This window comes from Miniopterus natalensis, chromosome 5, assembly GCF_054644295.1.
Source record: "Miniopterus natalensis isolate mMinNat1 chromosome 5, mMinNat1.hap1, whole genome shotgun sequence".
NCBI classification, from domain to species: Eukaryota; Metazoa; Chordata; class Mammalia; order Chiroptera; family Miniopteridae; genus Miniopterus; species Miniopterus natalensis.
In genome coordinates, this window is record NC_142085.1 from 73,889,080 (window position 1) to 73,911,389 (window position 22,310).

At 41.9% G+C, this 22,310-nt stretch overlaps 1 protein-coding gene across 1 annotated transcript in view; it reads left to right on the forward strand.

Moving 5' to 3' along the window:
• The window catches only part of PDE7B (phosphodiesterase 7B), a 248,756-nt gene that overhangs the window by 177,419 nt on the left and 49,027 nt on the right, over positions 1-22,310 (forward strand). Inside the window, exon 3 of the mRNA XM_087817773.1 lies at positions 13,161-13,244. Coding sequence (XP_087673899.1) covers positions 13,161-13,244 — 84 coding nt within the window. The remainder of the gene's footprint in view (positions 1-13,160; positions 13,245-22,310) is intronic.

Consider the following 22,310-nt stretch of genomic DNA (forward strand, 5'->3'; position numbering starts at 1 on the left):
TCAGGCCCTAAGAGAGTGCCTACCCTGCTGAGTGACAAAACCACCTGTGGGGCAGTGGGGGGAGAGGTCACACAGTAACAGGCCTTGGTGACTGACTAGACTTACCATAACTAGGACACAAGACAGGACCTGGCTTAGAGGAAAAGAAAGCACATTCATTTTGGGATCTATTAAATGTATAAAGTTCCCCAACACTGTATTCACAACAGAGAAGCCAGCAGACCCTTTAAGAACATTAGTCAGATCATGTCACTCTCTCATTTACAACCTTCTTATGACTCCCTGTTTCTCTCTGAGTCCCTAAACTATCCACTACTTCCCTCCTTGTCCACCATTTGTCATCTCTCTGCCCTTATCTCTTCCCACTTGCCCTACACTCCCTCAGCTCCAGGGTGCTGGCTTCCTTGCTGTTTCTAGAACATACCTGCATGTTCCTTGTGGTCTTGTGCTTGCTGTTCCCTGAGCCTGAAATGCTCCTCCCAGATGGTCTCATGGCACCTCCCACATTTTATTCAAGTCTGCTCCATGTCACCTTAGAGCAGTCTTTAAATAAATAGACCTTCCTTTATTTAAACGGCATTCCCATCCCATCCAGGCCATCCAGCCCTGCTTTATTTCACCCCATAGTACCCACCTCATGTCCCTATAGGCAATTTATCTGTTGATTTTGTTTATTTTATGTCTCTCCCTACTAGAATCTGAGCCTCATAGGAGCAGTCACATCTTGTCTGTTTTGTTCACTGCTATATTCCCAGGACCAAGAACAGGGACTGGCACATAGTAGGTATTCAAACACATATCTGAGGAATAAATGAATAAATATCCAGTTGGTCTGGAGCCCCAAAATGAAATTCAATCCAGAGCTGTAGACTTAGTGATATAAGACAAGAATGCATGGAGCAATGGTATCAGAGAAGAGAAGGCAGAGGACCTCTAAGCTCCCTCCAGTGCTAAGATTTTAACCTACATATTACACACACACACACACACACACACTCACACTCATACTCACCCACTCACACAAAATCTCCATGTAGAGCAGGATATATTTAATTATTTTCCCCAAAATAGTCATCTTAGAAAATACTTGAAAAACATGTTTTGTGGACAACTGTGGTTGGGAAGGGCTGGATGGTCTCACTTTCTTGGAATATTCACAGTGGATGTTAATATACTGAAGGGTCCGAAGGATCTCACATGTATAGGTCAGGGTCCTCCAAATAAACGCTGACTAATGAGGATTCTGGTACCAAGAGTGGCTCTAGAGTAATAGAATCTTAAGGATGAGTTTTCTGAATTGGTTTCAGGTTTTCTAGAATTGACTCTCTAATCTGATTAGGTTTAAAGGTGCTAATTACTCCATTTCCCACAGTAAAGAGAGTGCTGATGGTACACGGTGTGTTGCAGCGGTAGAGATAAACAAAATATCAACATTGGGTACTAATCAAACACTTGTAAGAGGCAAGTTTCTGGGTAACCATGTAGATGTTTCCTTTGAACATTTCTGTCAAACTAACAAGTATGATGAAGTTGACTGATGGCTCCTAATGTTGCTGAAGAGAGTAGAAGAAGGAAAGGATGGGCTAAGGGAGTCAAACCCTACCTCGAGCGCTGCATAAATGACCTGAAAGCTTCTATCCTGCCCTGAAAGAGACTCGTTCCGTCCAGCTGCAGAGCTAAGATTCCTAAAAACCAAGCCCCGAATCTCATCGTGCTAGTGGCTGATTTACAACACAAACTGAATGCCCAGCATGGTAAGGTGTCTCCTGTTAAAGTGAGGGCATTGATTGCAAGGAATGGGGTCCGGAAAAGTGGGATGAGGACTTATAGAAAGCCCCTGATGAAGCTGGGAGTGTTCAACCCTCGATTCTGATGAGGCTTCTTTTCCAGTAGAAGCAGCTCCTTCCCCTGTCATAAGAAAACACCGCAGACTGGCGGGGTCTTAAGCATCAGACATTTGTTTTCTCACTGCTCTAGGGGTTAGAAGTGCAAGACCAGGGTAGCGGCATATTTGGTTTCTTCTGAGGCCTCTCTCCTCGGCTTGCAGGTGGCCACCTTCCTGCTGTGCCCTCACATGGTCTTTCCTCTCTGCGTGTGCATCTCTGGCCCTCCTCATGTGTCCACATTCTCTCTTCTTGTAAAAGCACCAGTCAGACCGGATTAGGACCCACGCTAACAGCCTCATTTCAGCTTAATCACCTCTTTGGAGGACCTGTCTCTAAATAGAGCCATATTCTGAGGAACTAAGGGTTAGGGCTTCAACATGTGAATGTGGGCAGCGGGTAGGGGGTAAGAAAATCAATGTAACCAACAGCTTGCGATTTTTTAAAGTTTAATTTTGTTAAACTTCTGTTTCCCAAGAACATCTGACGATAGCACCCTTAACTCACATGTTTAATTACATTTCAAAAAATAATGTTCCTCTCTTTGAGTAGTTTAACACTGACCTAGCAATAGCAATATTATTTATAGAACATATAAGGGATAATACAATGTAGAATTTATAAAATATAAAGCATATTACATATGCTTAATGTTTATGTAGCAATATCAGTAAGAATATTCTTAATAGTAAAACTTTATTGCAAAGTGATTGACAGAGCACTTTTATCCATGTGACTTCATGCGACCCCTTCCTTCCGTGAGGTGTACCGGCAGATGCCATTATCCCTCCTTAGAACACAGAAGACTGAATGAAGCTCAGAATGCTTAAGACTTACCAAGTTCATAGAGGTAGCCAGTGGCTTCTCATGCTATTGATTTCTTTGCATGGGGAAACAGTTTTTAAACCCTATATAATACCTCCCCTCCCTTAGCATTATACCATGGCTCTCACTTCAGATCAAGACATATTGTAACAGGGACTGTACCATATTAGTTAGGAGCACAGGCTGAGGAGCCAGGCATCCTTCATGCTCACTTGCCATATCATCTTGAAAAAGTAACTGAACACCCCTGTCTCTCAGGTATGATATTAACAACAGCACTTATGGCTAAGGGACTTATTGACAGGACTAAATGAGTTAATTCATGAAAAGTCCTTCCACCAATACCTAGCACATACTAAGTGCTCGATAAATCTTAGCTATTATGGAAGAAATATGAGTAACTGGTTTTAATGGCAAAATAACATCCTATAACATGAATATTATACAATCAATTCAACCATTTCCCTACCGAGTCTGGTCTTTGCCATCTGTTTCCCTTCTGAAAGACAATCAAAAAATGAACAACACTTAGATCTTAAAAGAATCCCAAGTGCCATGTTGGCACACATCCCGGGAATGAAGTCCCAAATACCTCCTGGCTCTGAGCAGGCCCCAGCAGTGAGGACGGTGGCCTGATGCTCCTCCTGAGGTCAGCAGACTTGGTGTGGAAGTCTCCTAAGAACAGGCTATCTCGTGGGACTTGGAGTATTTCCTGCCCGTGATCAGCAACATATTTTCTTGCAGTATTTTGGCAGGTTTGTCCTTGTTCCCAGCCAGAATCAGGAAGTTCAGAAGCACATGAAAACAAACAATACATTAAAACACTTCTCTCAAATTATTCAAAGTTCAAAAAACACACAAAAAATTATTCAGCGATATTGGGACTTGGTCGGTATTTTATCTTATTAATTATATTGATTTTCATTAATGTGCCCATCCTATTTGTCCAAACAAACACTTTTCTTGGCAGTGATTTCCACTAGGCTTTTTTTATTTTCTTGAAGTGCATTTAAGTATAGGAAGTGATTGGACAGGGCATCACTATATTTTACAAAAATGTATAAGTATTTTCATGAGCTGGAATGTTTTATCATCTGTGCAATTTTCTAATTATGTTTTATTATTATTGAGCTCAAGGATTACTACTGAGCTTAAGATCAGCACGATTTTTTCCTAAAAATCCCTTCCCTTCATTTCAGTGACCATATTTGGATCAACTGGAAGCCAACACTATAAAGTGCTACTTTTCAAAAATTTACCTATCACTTAAGATCCATCTAAATATCAGCTCCTTAATAAAACCCTCCCAACTTCCCAGCTCTACATGATGTCCAAAGGTCTCTGCTTCTATTTCTCACTACACTCGCTCAACTAAATCCAAAGGACTTTTTTCAGCTATTGTTTCACTTACCCCTTCAGCAAGCTCTATGAGAAAACCATTGCCTCCCTCTTCAGCTACTCTCTTCCACGACATAAGCTTCTGGATGTCCTCCCCCTCCATGATGGTCCTTTCCGCTTTAGAGACCCCTCCTCCAGCAAGGCACTCAATGCTTCAGCTGCTCAGGGCTGGATGTTAGAGCCTATTCACTTCTAACCTCATTCCCCAGACAACTTCATACATGCTCATAGTTGTATTTGATTTACAAATTTATATCTCCATCTCAGACATTCCTCTGGGTCCCAGACCCGTATGTCTTACTGCCTACTTGACATTTTTGCTTTGAAATCTCAGAAACACCTAAACTGAGTGTGGCCAAAGTTGAGCACACAAACTTTTCCCCAAAATCTGGTTCTTCTACATTTTCCACTTCTGTGATTAGCATAATCAATCATCCAGTTATGCAAGCCAGAAATCTAGAAATTATCCTTGATAATTCCCCCTCCCTTGGCCTTCATATGCAATTCCTCACCACATGTCAATTCTACCTACTAAATATCTCCAAAATCGATTCACCTCTCTACCAGTGCCATCACCCTTTCCAAGCTACCATCTTTTCTCACCTAGACTATTAGAATGGTCTCTTAACTAGTCATTCTTGCCCCCCTCCAATCCATTCTTCATACTACACCCAATGTTGTTTTTCAATATCCAAATCTGATAACATTCCCATAAAATGCTAATTCTCTCAGAATAAAGTCAAACTCCTCGGCCTGACCTACAAAACCCTGACACCACTCCAACCTCATTTCACCCCCAAGCTCCACCACATCTGCTTTGTGCTCTTCGGTGTGATGCACTCGGCCTTGCTGTGGTGCCCTCTGTATGCCATCCTCCTCCCATAGCACCTTTGCCCTTGCACTCCTGCTGCTTGGATTGCTGCACTAGGGGTGATTGTGTAATGTGAATCCAACCAGAATACTTTTGAGAGTGAAAGGGACACTATTGCTAATTACACCAGGCAAGGCAACAAGCATAAATCAAGGCTTTTCAGGGCAAATTGGGACATATGTTCATTTTAAATTAACTCCTGTTCATTCACCAGATCTAAGATCAAATGTCACCTCCTCAGGGAAGTTCAAAACAACCTCCCTGGCAAGGTGAAGTTCACTATAAATGTATTGACCCAATTACATCTCTTTTGTTCCACTATCCTAAGTTCCAAGTTTACTTTCATGCATATAATTGTTCTGTACTGTTTCCTCCGGTAGACTTCAGGCTCCATGAGGCCAAAACTCTTCCAAAGGTTTCTCACCTTTGTATTGCCTACTAAAAATATCATGTATCATAAATATCCTTTATATTGAATATCATTTATCAAATGAAAGACATGAGATAACTTCTCTTTGAGATTTCCCTTTTTCTTGACTGTCACAGCCAGCCATCTAGTTATGCAAGACAGGAATCTAAGAATTATCCCCGGTACCTTTTTATTCCTCAGACCCAGTATTCAATTCCTCCCCATGTCCATTTTCTTTGTCGCCTCCTCTCTCTCCTCTCCCTTCCTCTCCTCCCTTCTCCCTCTATGCCTTGTTCTTCTCTCTCCTCCCCCACCTCCTCTGCTGTATAGATTATTTTCCCAGAAAGCTAACACACTCATCAGGTACAAAGGACATCTCTTCCTAATAGAAAGTGGTTTCTGAAAAGAGCCTTGTTGATTTAAATTGTTTGCCTGTATCCATAGAAATTTGTTTACTAGAGACCTGATGTGAGAGTCTAAGTCTTGCCTTCAACTATAGTTCTAAAATGTGAAGGCCTTTCAAATGTAAAATTATGTTAACTTTTTAAATTTAACATTAAGTGATTCTTTTTAAATTCCACTGAGACTTTTTATTTTTTATATTTATTTTATTGGATGACACTGGTTAATGATATTATATAGGTTTCAGGTATACAATATTAAGTGAAACATTTTAAAGAATTGTTAGGATCTGGAAATCTCCAAGTTACTTATCCATATAAAATCATAAAGCCTCACAACACTTCTGAGAGACGCAAACCCAAGTATCTCAGTATCATTAAAACTTAGACTCCTTCCGGCTTATGCCATATTTGCTCATTTCTGTGATTCTCTGCTAGATCATTAACTCTCTGAGTGTCAAGGCATCTTACAGATTTTCTATTTTCCTTTTCCCCCATCTACTTTCTAACACTTTGTATAATGTTTTGTTTAATGAACTGAATGAGCATTGTTTAAATGAACTGAATTAATCTAGGGTCCCCTCTGAGCCTGCCCTAGAACTGGATCTTTTGCTGATCCCCTTACCCAAAAGTTCTACTGACCTGCAAGATACCTAGATCTCTAGTGGAGTCTAGACTCCCTGTGGCCTAACCTGACCCATCAGGGACTCATTCATCCCTGAGTCATGGTCCACTGCACCCCCGTTCGCTGGGCTTCTCAAGCTGCTGTGAAGAAGCCCTTGGATAGACATTCAGCTTTCCTCGCACATAGTGCTCACTGCCATTAGCCCAGGCCTCCCCAGCAGAGAGAGGAGAAACACAGCATGGGATGATGAGGAAATGATAAATAACATCATGGGTGATCTTTCCCTGCCACTGTTGTGGAGAATGGAGACGTGCCCAGAGCAGCAATGGCTTAGAGAACAAGGGCTCCGGAGGCCACCTGGCTTCTGAACCCAATTCAGTCACAAGCTCTGTGTGTTCCCCAGTGCAATGGGGATGATCCGCACACCTCCCTCAGGCGGACTGTCATGAGAGTAGACTAAATAACCAGATTATACACATACAGTTCTTTAAACAGCCCCTCCCTTAGAAATCCTCCCAAGTAATACTGACTATCATGGCAGAGGGAGGTTGAGGAGGGGTAGGAATCTCAGAAGGACACTAAAAACATATGAATACTAGCTACTAGTTTTTGAGTGCCTACATTGTGTGTGTGTGTGTGTGTGTGTGTGTGTGTGTGTGTGTGTGTGTGTGTGTGGTACATTTATAAAAAAACAACAGACTTTGCTTTGGTAAGAGTCTGATGATAAAAAGCGCTGCCCCAGAAGTCAGTGAGTGACGTACAAGCTGCAGCGGCATTTGCATTACTTAAGGCAGACCCAGCTCACATCTTCCCTCCAACACCCCCGGCTACTCCTCACCTTCTCGGGCTTCGGAAGGAGGCGTGTTCTTTGTGTTCTCTCGCGTTCCTGTACAGCTCCGTGGAATTCTCTGCAGGCGTTCCTGCTGCATCCTGTTCTGTACCTTTTTTATTAGATGCCTGTCTTCCTGGTGATGAAAACTTTTTTTCCTCATTTTCCGTCTGAAAAACCATCAAGCTGAAGAATGTCTAATCTGAGTTAAAACCTTCCTTACCTGCTGTCTAATATTCACTTTTACAGCACTCGAGTCCCAAAATGCACATTTGTCCCAAGGATTTAATAATTCTAAGCTAAAGTTGCAATGTCGTACTATTGTTTAGAGAGTCTGACTTGAGGAAACTTCCTTTTTCTCCTACTTTTATATAAAGATCAAGGTTTTTACAAAGAGAAGAAAGACCTTTCTTTCACACACACGGAAAACTATTTTTTCTCTTTTGCCAAAAGTGTGGTTCTGGACAACTAACTCCTGGTTTTTCTCTTTTCTACATGCAAAGCTCTCTCAGGGACAGCCCAGGAATACACAGTTAGTGCAAGAGATCAATGGACAGGAAGCCTCCTGCTCAGCCCGGTCAGCACGTAGCCCTTAGTGACCAGGCAGGCCCAGGCTCACTCGAGAAAGGAAAGCAGATCTGAACCTCGGGAGGAGAGACTTGGTTCCAATCAGCCTCCTTGGACCCCGTGCGAGCTCCCAGCACTGGGAGCAGTCACCTCTGCCTGAGTTATCTCCACCGGCTGCCTGGACTGGCCCATAAATCTATGGAGTGATTAAATTGCACAAACTTCCTCTGTTTTGTTAGACTAGATAAACATCTTGGGAGAAATAATTCATTTGCTAATTGAGAGTAGTCATCTGAAGTATGCAGAGCTGTGGCTCAGGAGGTGCGGCCTGGTCAATGTCCTTGTCTGAGATTTGGGGATCTGGGTTCTCTCTGCCTTCATTGTGCAAGTTTGCAACAGTGACGTGAATTAGCCATGCCTAAGAAAGTTCGAGGGGGACCTTTCTGAGAGCTTCTTCTCTCCCACTGTATTTGGACTTGAATCTTTCTCACACTGCCACCGTCTCATAGTCCCCGTGACACCCCTGCTGGGCATCCCCAGGCCATGTCCTCTGCAGTCATTGCCATTATCCAGTTCATCCATCTCAGAGGTGATGGGAACATAGAAGCTACTGCTCTGTCCCTTTCCTCCCCCCCCCCCCGAAGTGACCTTGACACCACGATGGGGCCCGAGCCTGGTTCTTGTCATGTGGCCCGTGTCTCAGCCACTGTAAGTTGTCATCACCATCAGAGTCTCCGCTCTGTTGCCAGTTACATAAGAGGCCACATAACGTCTGCTCCCGAGCACAAGCTTTGATTAAACAGAGACGGCTCGAGAGGCCAAGTGGGCAAGAGGTCCATCCCGGACCCACGTCCCCTGGGAGGGCGAGCGGCTGTCGCCAGGTCTCGGCTCCTGGAGCCAAGGAGCTCAGCTCGCTGCCTGTGTTTGCAGCCTTAAATACATACTCAAGGACGGCATGTTATGTTTTCAGCCCGAAGGCGCAAACGAGGAGCAGCCCTTTCAAAACTAAGAGTTCCCCTGCAGTTTGTTTCGGTTTGGAACACAATGAGAACAGACTGAGGACACGGTGGAGCTGTCAACGCTTCCCACCCGCTTCCACGGCGCCTTTCATTTGCCAGAAAGAAAGTCGCTTAAGTCAAACGAGGGCCTAATGAATAGTCAAAATAATTGTTTAGCTTGGATATTAGGCCTTAGGTAAACAGATGATTGCCTGAGACCACGGCCAGTAAAAGCAGTTCAGCAGGACGCCACTTGTTCTGTTCTTCGGACATCAGCCAGTGGCCTCCGCTCCTCCGGGGACTGTAGTTAACTGAATTATTTCTCTCTTCCCACAAGCATATTGAAGCAATTTAGCTTCACGAAAGCAAGGAGAAGGAGCAGGATCTTTCTATATTATAAATATATACTGAAATTGTTAATTTTACCATAGTAGAGCTTCAGTGAAATAGAATACTCAAGATAGGGAATGTTTGGTTCATTGGAAATTTTCTAAAATGCATTGTTAGCCCACTTAAAATGCCCTGCCTGCTGCTTTACTAGTTGTTAACGTGATTTAACCCTTTTCTAAAACAACTATTTACTACATCTACAGGCCATCATTAGGGTTATGAGTAATCCGCTTTGAGACTGTAATTGTAGTTATAGCGTAGCACTGAAAGGAAGCTTTCGGGTATGGGATTTGTAGTTGCTGCTGCTGCTTTTTGTTTGTTTGTTTAGGTATCTTTGCTATTGTTGCTATTTGTCTCTTTTTCCAAAAAGTAGGGTTGTATTATGAAATCTCTACTTAATTAAGAGTTTGAGTAAATTTGTTGCCAGGTAATTTCAGTTTTGCTAAATACTGTTTTTAATAATTGCTTCCCATTTCTTATTTGAAAATAACAGATGCCTTGTTGATCCCGAGCAGGATCTGGTTGCCTGATTTTACAGCCCATTTCCCTGCTGTTTGAGTAAACAACATCCGTCTGATTGACTTTTGATCCACCAAGGGGGTAGATTCCCCCGGGATTCAGTTTCCAGGGTCCATGATGAATATATGTTTGGTTTATTGGCAAAGCACAATCAAAGGATACCTTTGGGTAATCAAAAGATAGTACTTAGCCCAGCTGGGCGGGGCTCAGGGGTTGAGCATCGACCTAGGATCCAGGCGATCGAGGTTTGATTCCTGGTCAGGGCACATGCCCGGGTTGCGGGCTTGATCAATGACTTTCTCATTGATGTTTCTGTCTCTCTCTTTCTCTCTCCCTTCCTCTCTCTGAAATCGATAAAGATTTTTTTTATTTTATTTTTTTCAAAAAAAGGAATACTTAAACTGGTTATGTACTTTTTATCCTGATAATCTGGGAGGATGGGTAAGAACATAGAGACTGGAGACAATGCTGAGTTTGAGCTCAAGCTCCACACTTATTCTATGATCTCAGACAAATTATCAAATTTTCACTGGCTTCAGTTTCCTCGCCTGTAAAATAGTCTAATAATAATACCTCCTTCACTGGGTTGTTGGGTAGATGATATGAGAAAAGGCATGTAAAATGCTGAGCAGAGTATAAATATTCAATAAATGTAAACTATCGTGTTATTTTCATGCACCTTATAATTTCCTCACAACAGCCCCTTGGAGTAGGCAAAACTGCTATAATTATGATAATTAAATATTAGAAAACTGGACCTCAAAATGGTTATTAATTTGCCCAAGGTCACCCAAGATGGTGACATGCTGATCCTCTCAGTAACAGGAGTTCCCTGATTCCTGGCATATCACTCTCTTTTTACTCTCAGATGGACAAATGGAATAAATTCTGACAGAGGCTTTAAAACTTACATTGATATTATACAGAAGTTTCCTGGGAGCACCGTGCTCTCAGGACTACAAAACTAAGAGGAACTCTTTGGTAATACTAAGAAAAAAATACTAGTGGAGAAATGCTTTCTAGTTGGTGAGCCTGAAACCCCTAGGAGAAGCCCAAAAGGATGACAAAACAGGTCAGCAAATCCACAAGCCCAGCAGGCTTTGTAAACCAAATTAACACGGTCTCATCTGCATGATTTTTCAAGTATATGTCTAGCTTTCTATCATTTATAAAATGTAAATTCGTTTATAGGTAGTGCTGAATTTCTTATATCATTTTACCATGCTGTACTATCTCACTGGCTGTACTATCTCATAGTACAGCTTCTGTCATCTGCGGTCTGTAATTTTTGTTTTCATTTTAAAAACCAGCTGTGCACACTCTATAAGGTTAGAAACCAATGGTATTGAGGAAAGAGCTCAGCCTGTGAAGTTTAACAACCTAGATTTAAGGACTAGCTCTGCTAATTATAAGTTTAAAGCACCATAAACTCAGGCAGTCAATTAAAGTCAATAGGCATCTACTGAGTGCCTTTAGGGGACCTGAGCCCTGAGCTGGGGCTAGGAGGGTGAACAGCAGTCCCTCGCTTTCTTCTCTGGGTCTCTACTTTCTCACCTATAAAGTAAGAAGAATAGTGCCTCTCTTCATGAGGCTATTGTGAGGATCTAATGAGATAAACAAGAAAATGAACATACTGTGAACTTTGTGAATGTGCTTCATCAACTCTTTAGAGATTTACAAATAGAGGGTGCTCAAGACAGCAGCTGAAGAGAGGTAAACCCTTCAACTCTTCCCAGTGGCTTTCCTCTAACTATTGACCACCCACCCCACAAACTTATCAAATGCTAACAGCATTCCCTTCTTTGATGTCAGATTATATTCATATTTTAAATATACTTTTCCATCTCTTCCCTCCTCCTCCCACTTCACTATAGTCCATAAATTGTAACATTCTTTAATATCAATATATCACTACAACATTAGATTATACAAAGCACTAAATAAGGCACCAATATAAAATTCTAAGTAGAGAATAGCCCAAGGGCTCAGAGCTTGCAGTTTATATTCTCAAGTGCACACAAGGCTCACCTATGAGGGATACTTTCAACACTGTCAATTGCATGGGTTACGGTCAATGAGGATCTCAGCCAGGCCCTGGTTAACCCCAGGAGTTAAAAAGACTTGTTCCTCTTCTCCACTCTCAGGCTGAGGTCACAGTGTCACCTTATGTCTGGGAAGTAGTGGATTATGGGAGTAGGCCCATTAGTCGTGGAAGAAACGGTTCCTGATTCAGATATTCAGAAATATATTATATTAGGTGTTATGTATTTTTATCTCTCTTCTGATTTCATGTTGTATGTACTAATTGGGAATTCGGTATTTCCATTTATCTTTGTCACTTAGAATCTGCTAAGTACCAGACAACACACAAAGCACTATGAAAAAATGCAGAACATGCAATTCACATGATTCCTACTTTGCAGGAATGTAGAAGGCAATAAATCCAGCATTTATTGCCAGGCAGCAAGTGTTATTTTATATTCTCCAACCAATTACACCTTGAAGTGAGGCAAGACCTGCTTTATTCAAGGTCTATGTTATTCTAAAGTCCAGGCTCCCTCCACTATACTTCATTTCCCCCCTTGATCAGGAAGGCGGGACACACCAAAAAGGAAAGTGACACAGGCATTAAAAGAAACCTACAAATAAGCAATAGAAACTCTCCAGACTAGCGTATGTCCAAGGGAGGCGAAGTGTCAAGTACCTGGAGCTAGGCTGGCCTTCCTCTCGGCAGGTTCTGAAGCACGTCAGTGACACAACCTGGGGAACCAGGAAAGTGGTCGTCAGTCAGAAAACAAGCGTGCTAAGGCCCGGCTGGGCGTGGCTCAGCAGTTGAGCGTCCACCCAGGATCCAGGCGATCGGGGTTCGATTCCCGGTCAGGGCACATGCCCGGGGTGCGGGCTGGGCAGCCGATCAGTGACTCTCTCATCATTGATGTTTCTATCTCTCTCTCTCCCTCCTTTCCTCTCTCTGAAATCAATAAAGATATATTTTAAAAAAAAGAAAAAGAAAGAAAGAAAACAAGTGAGCTAAATCCAAGAGAAACGACGCTGTGGGTGATTAAACTTCTAGTAAGAATAAAAGCTCTAATCTCAGCACACCATTTTTCCTTCCGCATTAAGATGTTTCATCTTTATGGCCCTTGGAAATACACAAAGGCTGTGAAACTCTGTAAATTACTAACATTTTCACAGACCCATCATCCAGGCAAATCTAAAAGAGAGCGCTGCTTCATTTCTAGATTTTGCCAAGTTCATTAGGCTCAGCACTCATTAAATAGCCCTTCCTACATGGCACTCTCTTGAGCAAGGTGAATGGAAATCATTTTTCCCTTGCTATTTGCTGTCAGTTCCCGTGACATAAGTGGGTAAGAGGATTTACAGAGGAAAAGTGAATACACTTGGCAACGTTTTCAAACATTTGTTTGGATCTTCTGTTTTCCAGGAGATGTACGACTAAGGGGTCAGACGGGGGTTCCTGCTGAACGCCGCGGCTCCTACCCATTCATCGACTTCCACCTACTTAACAGTGAGTAATCAAGTGTACCTGGAAAGGAACAAACGTTTTCTTAAAAAAAAAACAAAAAAAACTCACTTCCCTCTGAATTCAAAACCCTCCAAGATCTGCCTTCCTTCCTCCATCTCTCCCCTCCCAAGTGGAACTTAACCCTTTGTCTTTAGATTTCCTCACTAGTGATGTAATGTTGGCCCTGCCCTCTCAGAGATTTGGGGCGGGGGGGGGGGGTCAAATAAGATCATCATGTCAGTTTTAAAAGTGTAAATCTTAAATTGAAGCCCCATACAAGGAAACTCTTATTTCATTAGTCAGCATATTCTCTCCACCTTCAGCCATTAGACTAGATAAAATTCTATTTTATTTTTAAAACCCCACAGAGAAATCTGTTCTAGAGCTGCCCTTGGTAACCTGTCCATTATTGAATTCTCCCTTCTTTGTCTGAGGTTCGTTCTTGCATTCCTGGAAAAAAAATCTTCACTACTGTGAGGTCCTTTTAGTCCACACTTGCCGCTTCCTCCATTATGACTACCTCGGAAGTTCATTCATTTCTCTTTCCCCTTCATGTATCATTCCTCATTTGGAGTTTTGCTCAACCTCAGGTTCATAATTCCCTTAACCTCAAGTTCCTTTGGCAATCCAAACCAGTGCCCAGTCACCCCTCCAGTTTTCATATCTCCTAACTATCATAATCCTCCTTCCCTTTGGATTTGAGGGTGGTGGTAGAAAGTGGATAAATCTCACAATTTGTGCCAAGGTTTTCAGTGTTTGGTTCTCATATCACTTCCAATCTATAAATTTCAAAGTGCTGGATTGCACCCACAGAGTATTACTTTCCTTTGGCATAAACAAGTTCAACTAAAGAGATAATTTGATTTACCTCAACCCTTGGAAATTTCTAAGAGAAATTAGAACTGGCTATTTCTGATCCTTAGATCCTCAAAAGGCCAACAGGAGATGGACATGTTTGTATTTCTGGCTTGTTAACCTCCCATATCAATGTGCATTATCTGTTTTCTCAGTGTTTCAGGGACACAGAGACTGGGAGTAATCTTTCCATACTAGAGAAACCTCCCCCACCCAGACTCTGCATTTTAGAAGACCTGAGTCACTGACCAATGCAATATTGAACACAACGTGTGGGGAGCTCTGACAGTTCCTCCCACCTCTCCTATGACCCTGAATGGGCTGTTCCCGCTACCCAAGAAAGTTAACCCTTTGACAGCCTCTACACTGTATGAATTTGCAGGTCCCAGGCATATAGTTCCACCAAGCAGGGTGGGGATGAGAAAGGGGTTCAGTTCACTGTCCCACAGAGACCAGAACTCTCAATGGCATCACATACTGAATGTCAGAGAGAAAATAACCCAAAAGCTTCTTTTCAATATTAGATAAGATATTATATCGTGTTTTGTAATATAAACAAACTAGGAAAATGGGAGATATTTCTTTTTACAAATCCAAGGTTCCAAAATGATAAAAATCTTTTAAAATTTATTTATCTTAGTGTTAATAAGTAACTGCTAATGGTGGTCACGTTTGCCAATGGGATTATGGAATATTTCACTTCTACGTCATTGGTTTCTGTAACCTTGGATTTTTTATTTTTTACAATTAGCATGTTTTAATTTTGTAAGCTGAAAAAATACCTGGAAAAAATATAGAAAAAAATTTAAACAGAAACTCAGTGCAGATAATATTTCACTGTTATTCGCCATATAACATATCATGTGCAAGCAGGTGCCATCCAGGCACCTCTCTGCTGTACATCCTGTTGCTCATGCCTCTCTACCTGCTGAGTGACAGTGTTGTCCAGCCATCCTAAAATTTCTCCTCTGCTCAGCACTCCCCTCTGAAAAACTCTTTCACTCATGGCTCTTTACCAGTAACACATGCAAAGGAATATTAATTAGCCTTTATTGTATTTTGCTTTATAAATGATCTCAATTTTTACTCCCTCATTGTATAAAACACATCCCTAAATAGACTTTAGGGTCTTAAAGGACCTTCTCTTTATAGTTACTGAGCTCCCAATATTTATTATTAACTTACCAATTAAAGAGTCCCCTCAAAAAGATTACATTAAATAATTACAAATGTCAATCACCCCTTATATTTAGCTGAATGGCTCAGATAGGACTGAAGCCCCCTGAGATTTTTCCTTTCTTTAGTATTATCCATTTCATTGTCTAGTGTCCCAACTACCTTGCTAGTGAGACTAGAACCAGTAACATCACTATGGTCACTCTCCACAATTTCCTCACTTAGTCTGCAGTTAAACAGCTTGTCACCAGGTAGCAGAAGGTATGCGGAGATCTGTGTTATGCTCAGTCGCTTAGTAAAATATAATAGATGTCATATCTCCTGCTTCTTAATGGGCACTCTGTTTAACTCTCATTCATGTTCTTGTTGCAGTTTGCCTGGGTTGTTAGTGTGTGCTTTTGCCCAAAGGGAAATATTTTAAACGTAACTTTATAAAAATTTAAAAATAAATCCCTGAGGAACATTTTCTCCTAAAACTTTTCTTTTACAAACATGATTCAAATTTTACACAGCAAGTACCTAACTAATTTAAAGTGAGTTTTAAATGTCATTTACCAAAATTTTGAGTTATGTTTTTCCCAATATAGGCAGAGGTCCAAGACTTCTTTTTCTCTGGTACTTTCAGTTTTGCTAGCATTTGTTAGACTTATTTTTTAAACCATTTATAAGAAAAACTGAATTGCCACGGCCTGTATTCCCTGAGTCTTCCTAATGAGAGATCTATCCAGATCCATCCATTTGTCTATTGATAAATATGTAAGATAAAGTTACTGTTAATAGCCAGTTGCATCTCCTGTTAATATTTCAACCAACTTAGAAAAGGGGCATCTATATGAGTTTTTAGAAGCTACTCTGGATAAGTAACAGGAAACCATGGCTTCGGCACCACTGTGAGGGACACAGGGATGACAGACCTTTAAAGAGGACAGTTATGCTCCCCCTGAGGATGGAGGGGCAGAGCAGGGTGAGAGGAGGGGTGAGAAATATTTTTATTCCATACGAGAGAACTGGAGGAGGGCAGGAGGCACGGGAACATAATGGCTCTATTGTACCAATGCCGACTTCCTATGGGCTTCTTTCACTCACTGACTCTGTCGGGGGGAGAGGGTGACAAGAGGGGACATGTAGAGACGAGCGGTCAGGGAGATGAACGTGGCAAAAGCAATTGCGATTCTCTGCAGAACCAGTAGCTACAGGGGCCCCGTCCACATCTGTGTCTCCGGGTTTCATATAATCAGCAGCCTGAGTAGCTAATGACTAGGTGGGGATGTTCCCGTGGCAACCAACACGATTTCCACACTCGCTGAGCAAAGGAAGGGACGCACAAAGCCGATATTCCCCACGACTGCGGCCGAGGATGGAGCCGCTTCGCTGCGGGCTCCCGGGCCCTGGGTGCCTGCAGCCCCGGGCTCTGCAGCGGTGGCCTAACTGGCCACTTGGTTTTGCTAATATTGATCTTTAAAGTTCTATTCCTACAGATCTGCCTGCCCAGGCGGGGCCTTTTACTACACAAGCATGAGGTAATCTCAGTATAGCTACAAAATATTTTCCCTTGCTTAAAATTTCTGAAATAGAACTAATATTTACAAACACATATGCACACATATATGTATTTGAGTCTCTGGGTCACTTCTCCTTCATAAAAAGTATAAGTGACCCAAAGACTCAAATGCTTTTTAAAAGCTGCCATCTAAAATATATGACACCCTCCTGGCCGGGCGTGGCTCAGCGGTTGAGCATCGACCTAGGATCCAGAAGATAGTGGTTCGATTCCCAGTCAGGGCACATGCCCGGGTTGCGGGCTCGACCCCCAGTCAGGGGCGTGCAGGAGGCAGCCGATCAATGATGACAACCTTTTGGTAATCTTCTTAAAGATAACTTTTCACGTTACCTTTGAGAACCACACAAAATGTAAAGAACCTAAACTAAAATGTTGTGGGTGAGATGTTGTCTAAGGGTACAAACTTGCAACTAGTAGAAAAGCAAGTGCTGGAGATCCAATGCACAGCATGGTGATTATAGTCAACAATACTGTATTATGAACTTTAGAGTTGCTAAGAGATCTTCACTGTTCTCACCACAAAAATGAAATGACAATTATATGACCTGATAGGGGTATTAGCTAATGGTACAGTGTTCATCACATTGCTATATATATATATATATATATATATATATATATATATAAACGTATCAAATCAACACGTCCTACACCTTAAACTTACACAATGCTGTATGTCAATTATATCTCAATAAAAAAGTAAAAGGAAAAAGAGAAGATAAAAACATCCTTAAAAAAATATTACAGGGTGTTTTGAAAGAAGTTGTGCTGAGGGGATGATATCCCACCTCCCCCAAAGCCCCCACCCTGTCCTCCTCAAGCAGACAAGGGAGGTACCAATTGGGACTGAGACTTCTCATAAATGCCAAGGTAACACCTCACGGTTTCAAACTTCAATATTTGCCTTCCTCTAGAAGAAAGGTCAGGCACTGGTGGTGGTTGTGGTGCCATTCTGACTCACCTGGACCATGTTGCATGACGTGCACTCAGGGTTTCTGGCTGCAAGCTCCCCAGCACTTCAGATGCAGAAGCGCCAGACCAGTAGGATGGTTAGCCACCCAAATGCCACTACATTGCAGAAGACAGAGTTGATGGCGTCCTCACTGTTTGGCTCATTCCTTGTCACTACTCATTGGTGGCCATCCGTGGAGCAGTGCCTGGGGTAGGTGGTGTTCCAGGAGATACGAAGATGAATGAGACATAGCCACTGCCTTGGAGGAATTTACAGAGACATAGGCAACTCTATTTTAATGCACGTGATGCATCTAATAATACACGCATGTACAACAAGGGTGTACATAAGATGAGAGGCATGTATACGTATACAGGAGTCAAAGGAGAGAATCATTGACTTCGGGAACACTGAGGAAGTGAATAATTCATTTTGTCCTGGAAAACTGGAGATATTAAAACATGAGCTCTTTCTGAAGCAACGACAAAGTAAAGGACAGCTGAGTGCTAAAGCCAACCTTCAGGCTTCAGGACCTAAGGAACCAGAAAAGAGTTGTCAGCAGTCCTATTCAATGGGATATAACTCTACTGCAAGATGAGATTTTCAAGTAGGGAACAGAGAAGTCAGGAGAGATCATTCAATATATCTAACTGTCTGGAAAAGACCATGTTCACACACAAAAAAAAGAGTTTTAACCTTAGAAAGCTAGAACTAAAAACAACAATTGACTTTTTTTAAACTGGCTGACATCATTTAACAGATTTATTTTTTTATCTGAATGATGAAAATAAAAAATGGAATCAGGGAGTCCAATATTCCCTTTAGGTTATTATTTATTCATTCATTCATTCATTCAACAAATAGAACACCCACTCTACGCTAAACAGGACATGAAGCCAAGGTGCCCTGAGCCACATCAATAACCACTGGACTGAGGTAATTTTTTAAATGATGCCTAGCTCCCGTCCCAAACAGCAGTATGACTGCAGTCTTCCTGAGACACCGAATGCAAATATCTGAACAATTTTTTTTAAGTCAACAATGATTAGGGGGTAGCAGGGTGGTACCTAATACATCCTATCCATGGACTGAGTGCTCAAAAGGAAACTTTCAGATATTCCTCTAGCCTCAAAGACCTAACAACTTCATTATGTGGACAATACAAACATACACTAAACCAAGAACCATACAAGAGCATAAATTATCTAGTTCTAAAATAATTGACACCAACAGTAAATCAGAGACCAGGGAAGGCATAGATATAGATTTTTTGAGGTGCCCTGAGCAGAAGAGGGCTTTATGGTTTTGTGCTGAACTCTGAAAGATAAGGTAGAGTGTTGACTGGTTAACAAATTGCCTAGAGTGAGACTGAGCTGACATATGGGAGACATTAAGTCACTAAGGGGGAAGAAGGTCCAGAAAGCAGTAAAGTATGTTGGCTAGAGAGAAAGTGAAAGTCTTGGAATGCCAAGATAAAGAATCTGAACTTGATTCATTACACAAAGAAGATCACTAGAGAATTCTGAGAAAAAGATGGTCAGGACAAAATAGTGTTTAAGAACATTAACTGACACCCATATGTAGGAGAGACAGACTCAATGAGTCAAGAGAAAGGCAAGACTATGGTAGCAATAGAAATAATGGTCTAAAGCCAGAGATGATGTGGAGAAGAAATAAAACTCAGTGATACCAAAAGCTCCAAGGGTTACTCTGGCCATCTGAAAAACTGGAGATGAGGTCAATGACGAAGAAAGTTGAAGGGTGAATTGGGGGAAAGATGGTGAACTCATTTGGGACAATGTGTTTGCGAGTCAAGTGGAAATATCCAAGAGAGAGCTGGAAACAAGGGCCTGCTGTGCGGTGAGAGAGGCCGGATTTGGAAGTTTCACTTCGGAATCACAATCACCCATGAGCCATGGCCAGGACAGGTATCACGAAATCAACAGCTACTTTGTTCAACTATTTTGCCCCTATAATTTTAGTTTACAATAAGCTTAATTTAACAAAGCACAAGACAGTTGACGATAAAGCCCACAAAGAAGTCTCACCAGCAATTTAGTCTCCTCTGTGAGAAACTATTTAGACACTGTCCTTACTGCCCACCACCACCACCATTGTGGATTCTGTTCGGTACAAACGTGGCTGCTTGTGTCATGGCCCAGTGGGTTTGCCAACTCACCTGAATGCAGCACAGATAAATGGCAATTTTCCACTGCAGCACTTCCTTGAGTAAAACCTTAACCCAGTAGGAGTATTTCTAGTGCCTTCCTTTCTTAGTGACTTCTTTGGATTTCTGAAGACCTTAAAATGTAGAGAAAAGCAGGAGTAAATTTTCTTTTGATTAAAGTTACCCTATGAGTCACTGAGCTAGAATGACTTGTTTATTAAATAGAATTAAAGTAACCTCCTACCCAGAAGCAGGCATGGCCTATCTCTTATATGTTCATTAATAAATAAAATAAGGGGTTATGGCCTCTTGTTGCCACCTACCTTCAAAGTTTCAGAAAATCTAAAAGACTCGCCATGATCCCCATTTGACTATATATATATATATATATATATATATATATATATATATTTTTTTTTTTTTTTTTTTTTTTTTTTTAAAGAGAGTGTTCCTTCTTTAGAATCTTTTGTGTGTTTCCTAGCCGAGATCTCAGGGTTAACACATAAGATTAAGATCTTGTTTTCTCTCTAACTAGCAGACCAAATTGCCTTGGGGCTCCTGTGTGGTTTATTACTTATAAGTAACCTTAGGAGGAAGAGCAGTGGAATAGATGCCTGAGGAAAGTGGCAGCAATTAGGGAGAAAGTCCCAAGGGGAAGGTGGCTCATGTCACTGCACCTGACAACGGCCACCACAGCAGCATTGAGATGGGAGGTGCTTCATCCCAGGCATAGGATGCAGGAGCTCAGGTGTGGATCCCTCTTAGGCAAGGCTCCCCAAAGCTGTCACTTCCAGAAGGTCTAGAAACACAGAAGGGCTGCTGTGAACACTGGAAGCAGCAGAGTCCATTAACACCCAACCACACGCTGCCCGTCTGCCTCGCCTGCCGTGCTTGCCCCCCAAGAGCTCCCCGCACACTGAACTCCCGCTGCCCCGTGCACTTTCTAAAACATGGTCAACAGAGGAAGCTGACAGAAAGATAATGAGCTTCGAAGTCAGACCAGGGTTTCAATCCTACTTCTTTTGTGAGCTTGGGAAAGACACCCAAACTACTTCAAGTCCACACATATGGAAGGAGAAAGTAACACCAGCGTCATTGGGTCGAGGTGAGAAGCAGATGAGATCAATGTGTCCAGCAGCCTGTCTTGCTCACAATAGGTCTTCAATAAATGTAGTTAAACTTGAGATGTCCCTTCCTCTGCTGAATACACCCTCTCCAGCCACCTCTTCTCTTAGGAAGCCCTGGCCCAGCATTATGACCTTTTTGAAGCCTTCCCCAACCTCCCCAGGGGACTACCTCCTGGTAGTCATTCCCTCCTCTGTGCTCCCACCCCATCCCCAAGAAAGCATCCATCACATTGTAGCTGCAAACTCACTGAACCTGAACCTCTGGAGAGTATATTTTTCAAAGTGTCCTGGGGTGATCTGATGCAGCCAGCCTGGCTCTGGACCTTCCATGAGTATTTGGGAATCATGAGTACTTGGAAATCACTGATAATAGTTTAGTTATGCCATACGCATATCATATCAAACAAGACTACTGATAATAGTTAATATGCATGGAGCTCTTGCGTTCTAGACATAGCTTTACGTGCTTTGCACAAATCAACTCATTTTATCCCCACAAGATCCCTATGAAGTAGACACTACTACTCAAACTGAGGCCCGAAGAGGAGAAATAACTCACTCCAAAAAAACTTGTTAACCAGAATTCAAACCCCAAAAATACAAGGCCAGAGCTCAAGCTCTTAACCATAACAAACTATAATTCTTCTTCACATATGAATTTTAACGTTCAAAGTCAATGCATATATGCAGTGTATTCCTTTTATGTGACATATATATGACAATTAAACACATTAAATATTTTTCTTACATTATAATAGTAATTTTCCTTTTATAGTGCATTTAGACTGTTTCCTTTATGGTGTGAAACTGGTTCGATGTCATTGGACAAATAGTTCTATAATTAATTAGAAAATACATAATTATACATCTATGTGAATATTAGATTTTGCAACTTTTCACATGTACTTTGTAACATTCCTCCTGCCCTGGCAGAAGGTGCCAGACGAGAAATTGCCACCTCATCACCGACTTTGTGTCCTTCGATAAGAAGAAGGGTGTGGTGGCGACAGCCCAGGACACTTGTCAGCCGTCTCCAAAGGAGGAAATGGAATCGCTATTGTGGCAAATTAAAGTCAGATTGGGGGCTGCCGCCGGTTGCTTTCATTTTTCTCAAGGGGAGTTGGTTATTTCCTGTCATGCAAACTGTGCTTCGTTGAAAGACAGTTTCTCAAGCTGTTTATAATACAGGGCAGGGCAAAAGTAGGTTTACAGTTGTAAGTACACGAAGCAG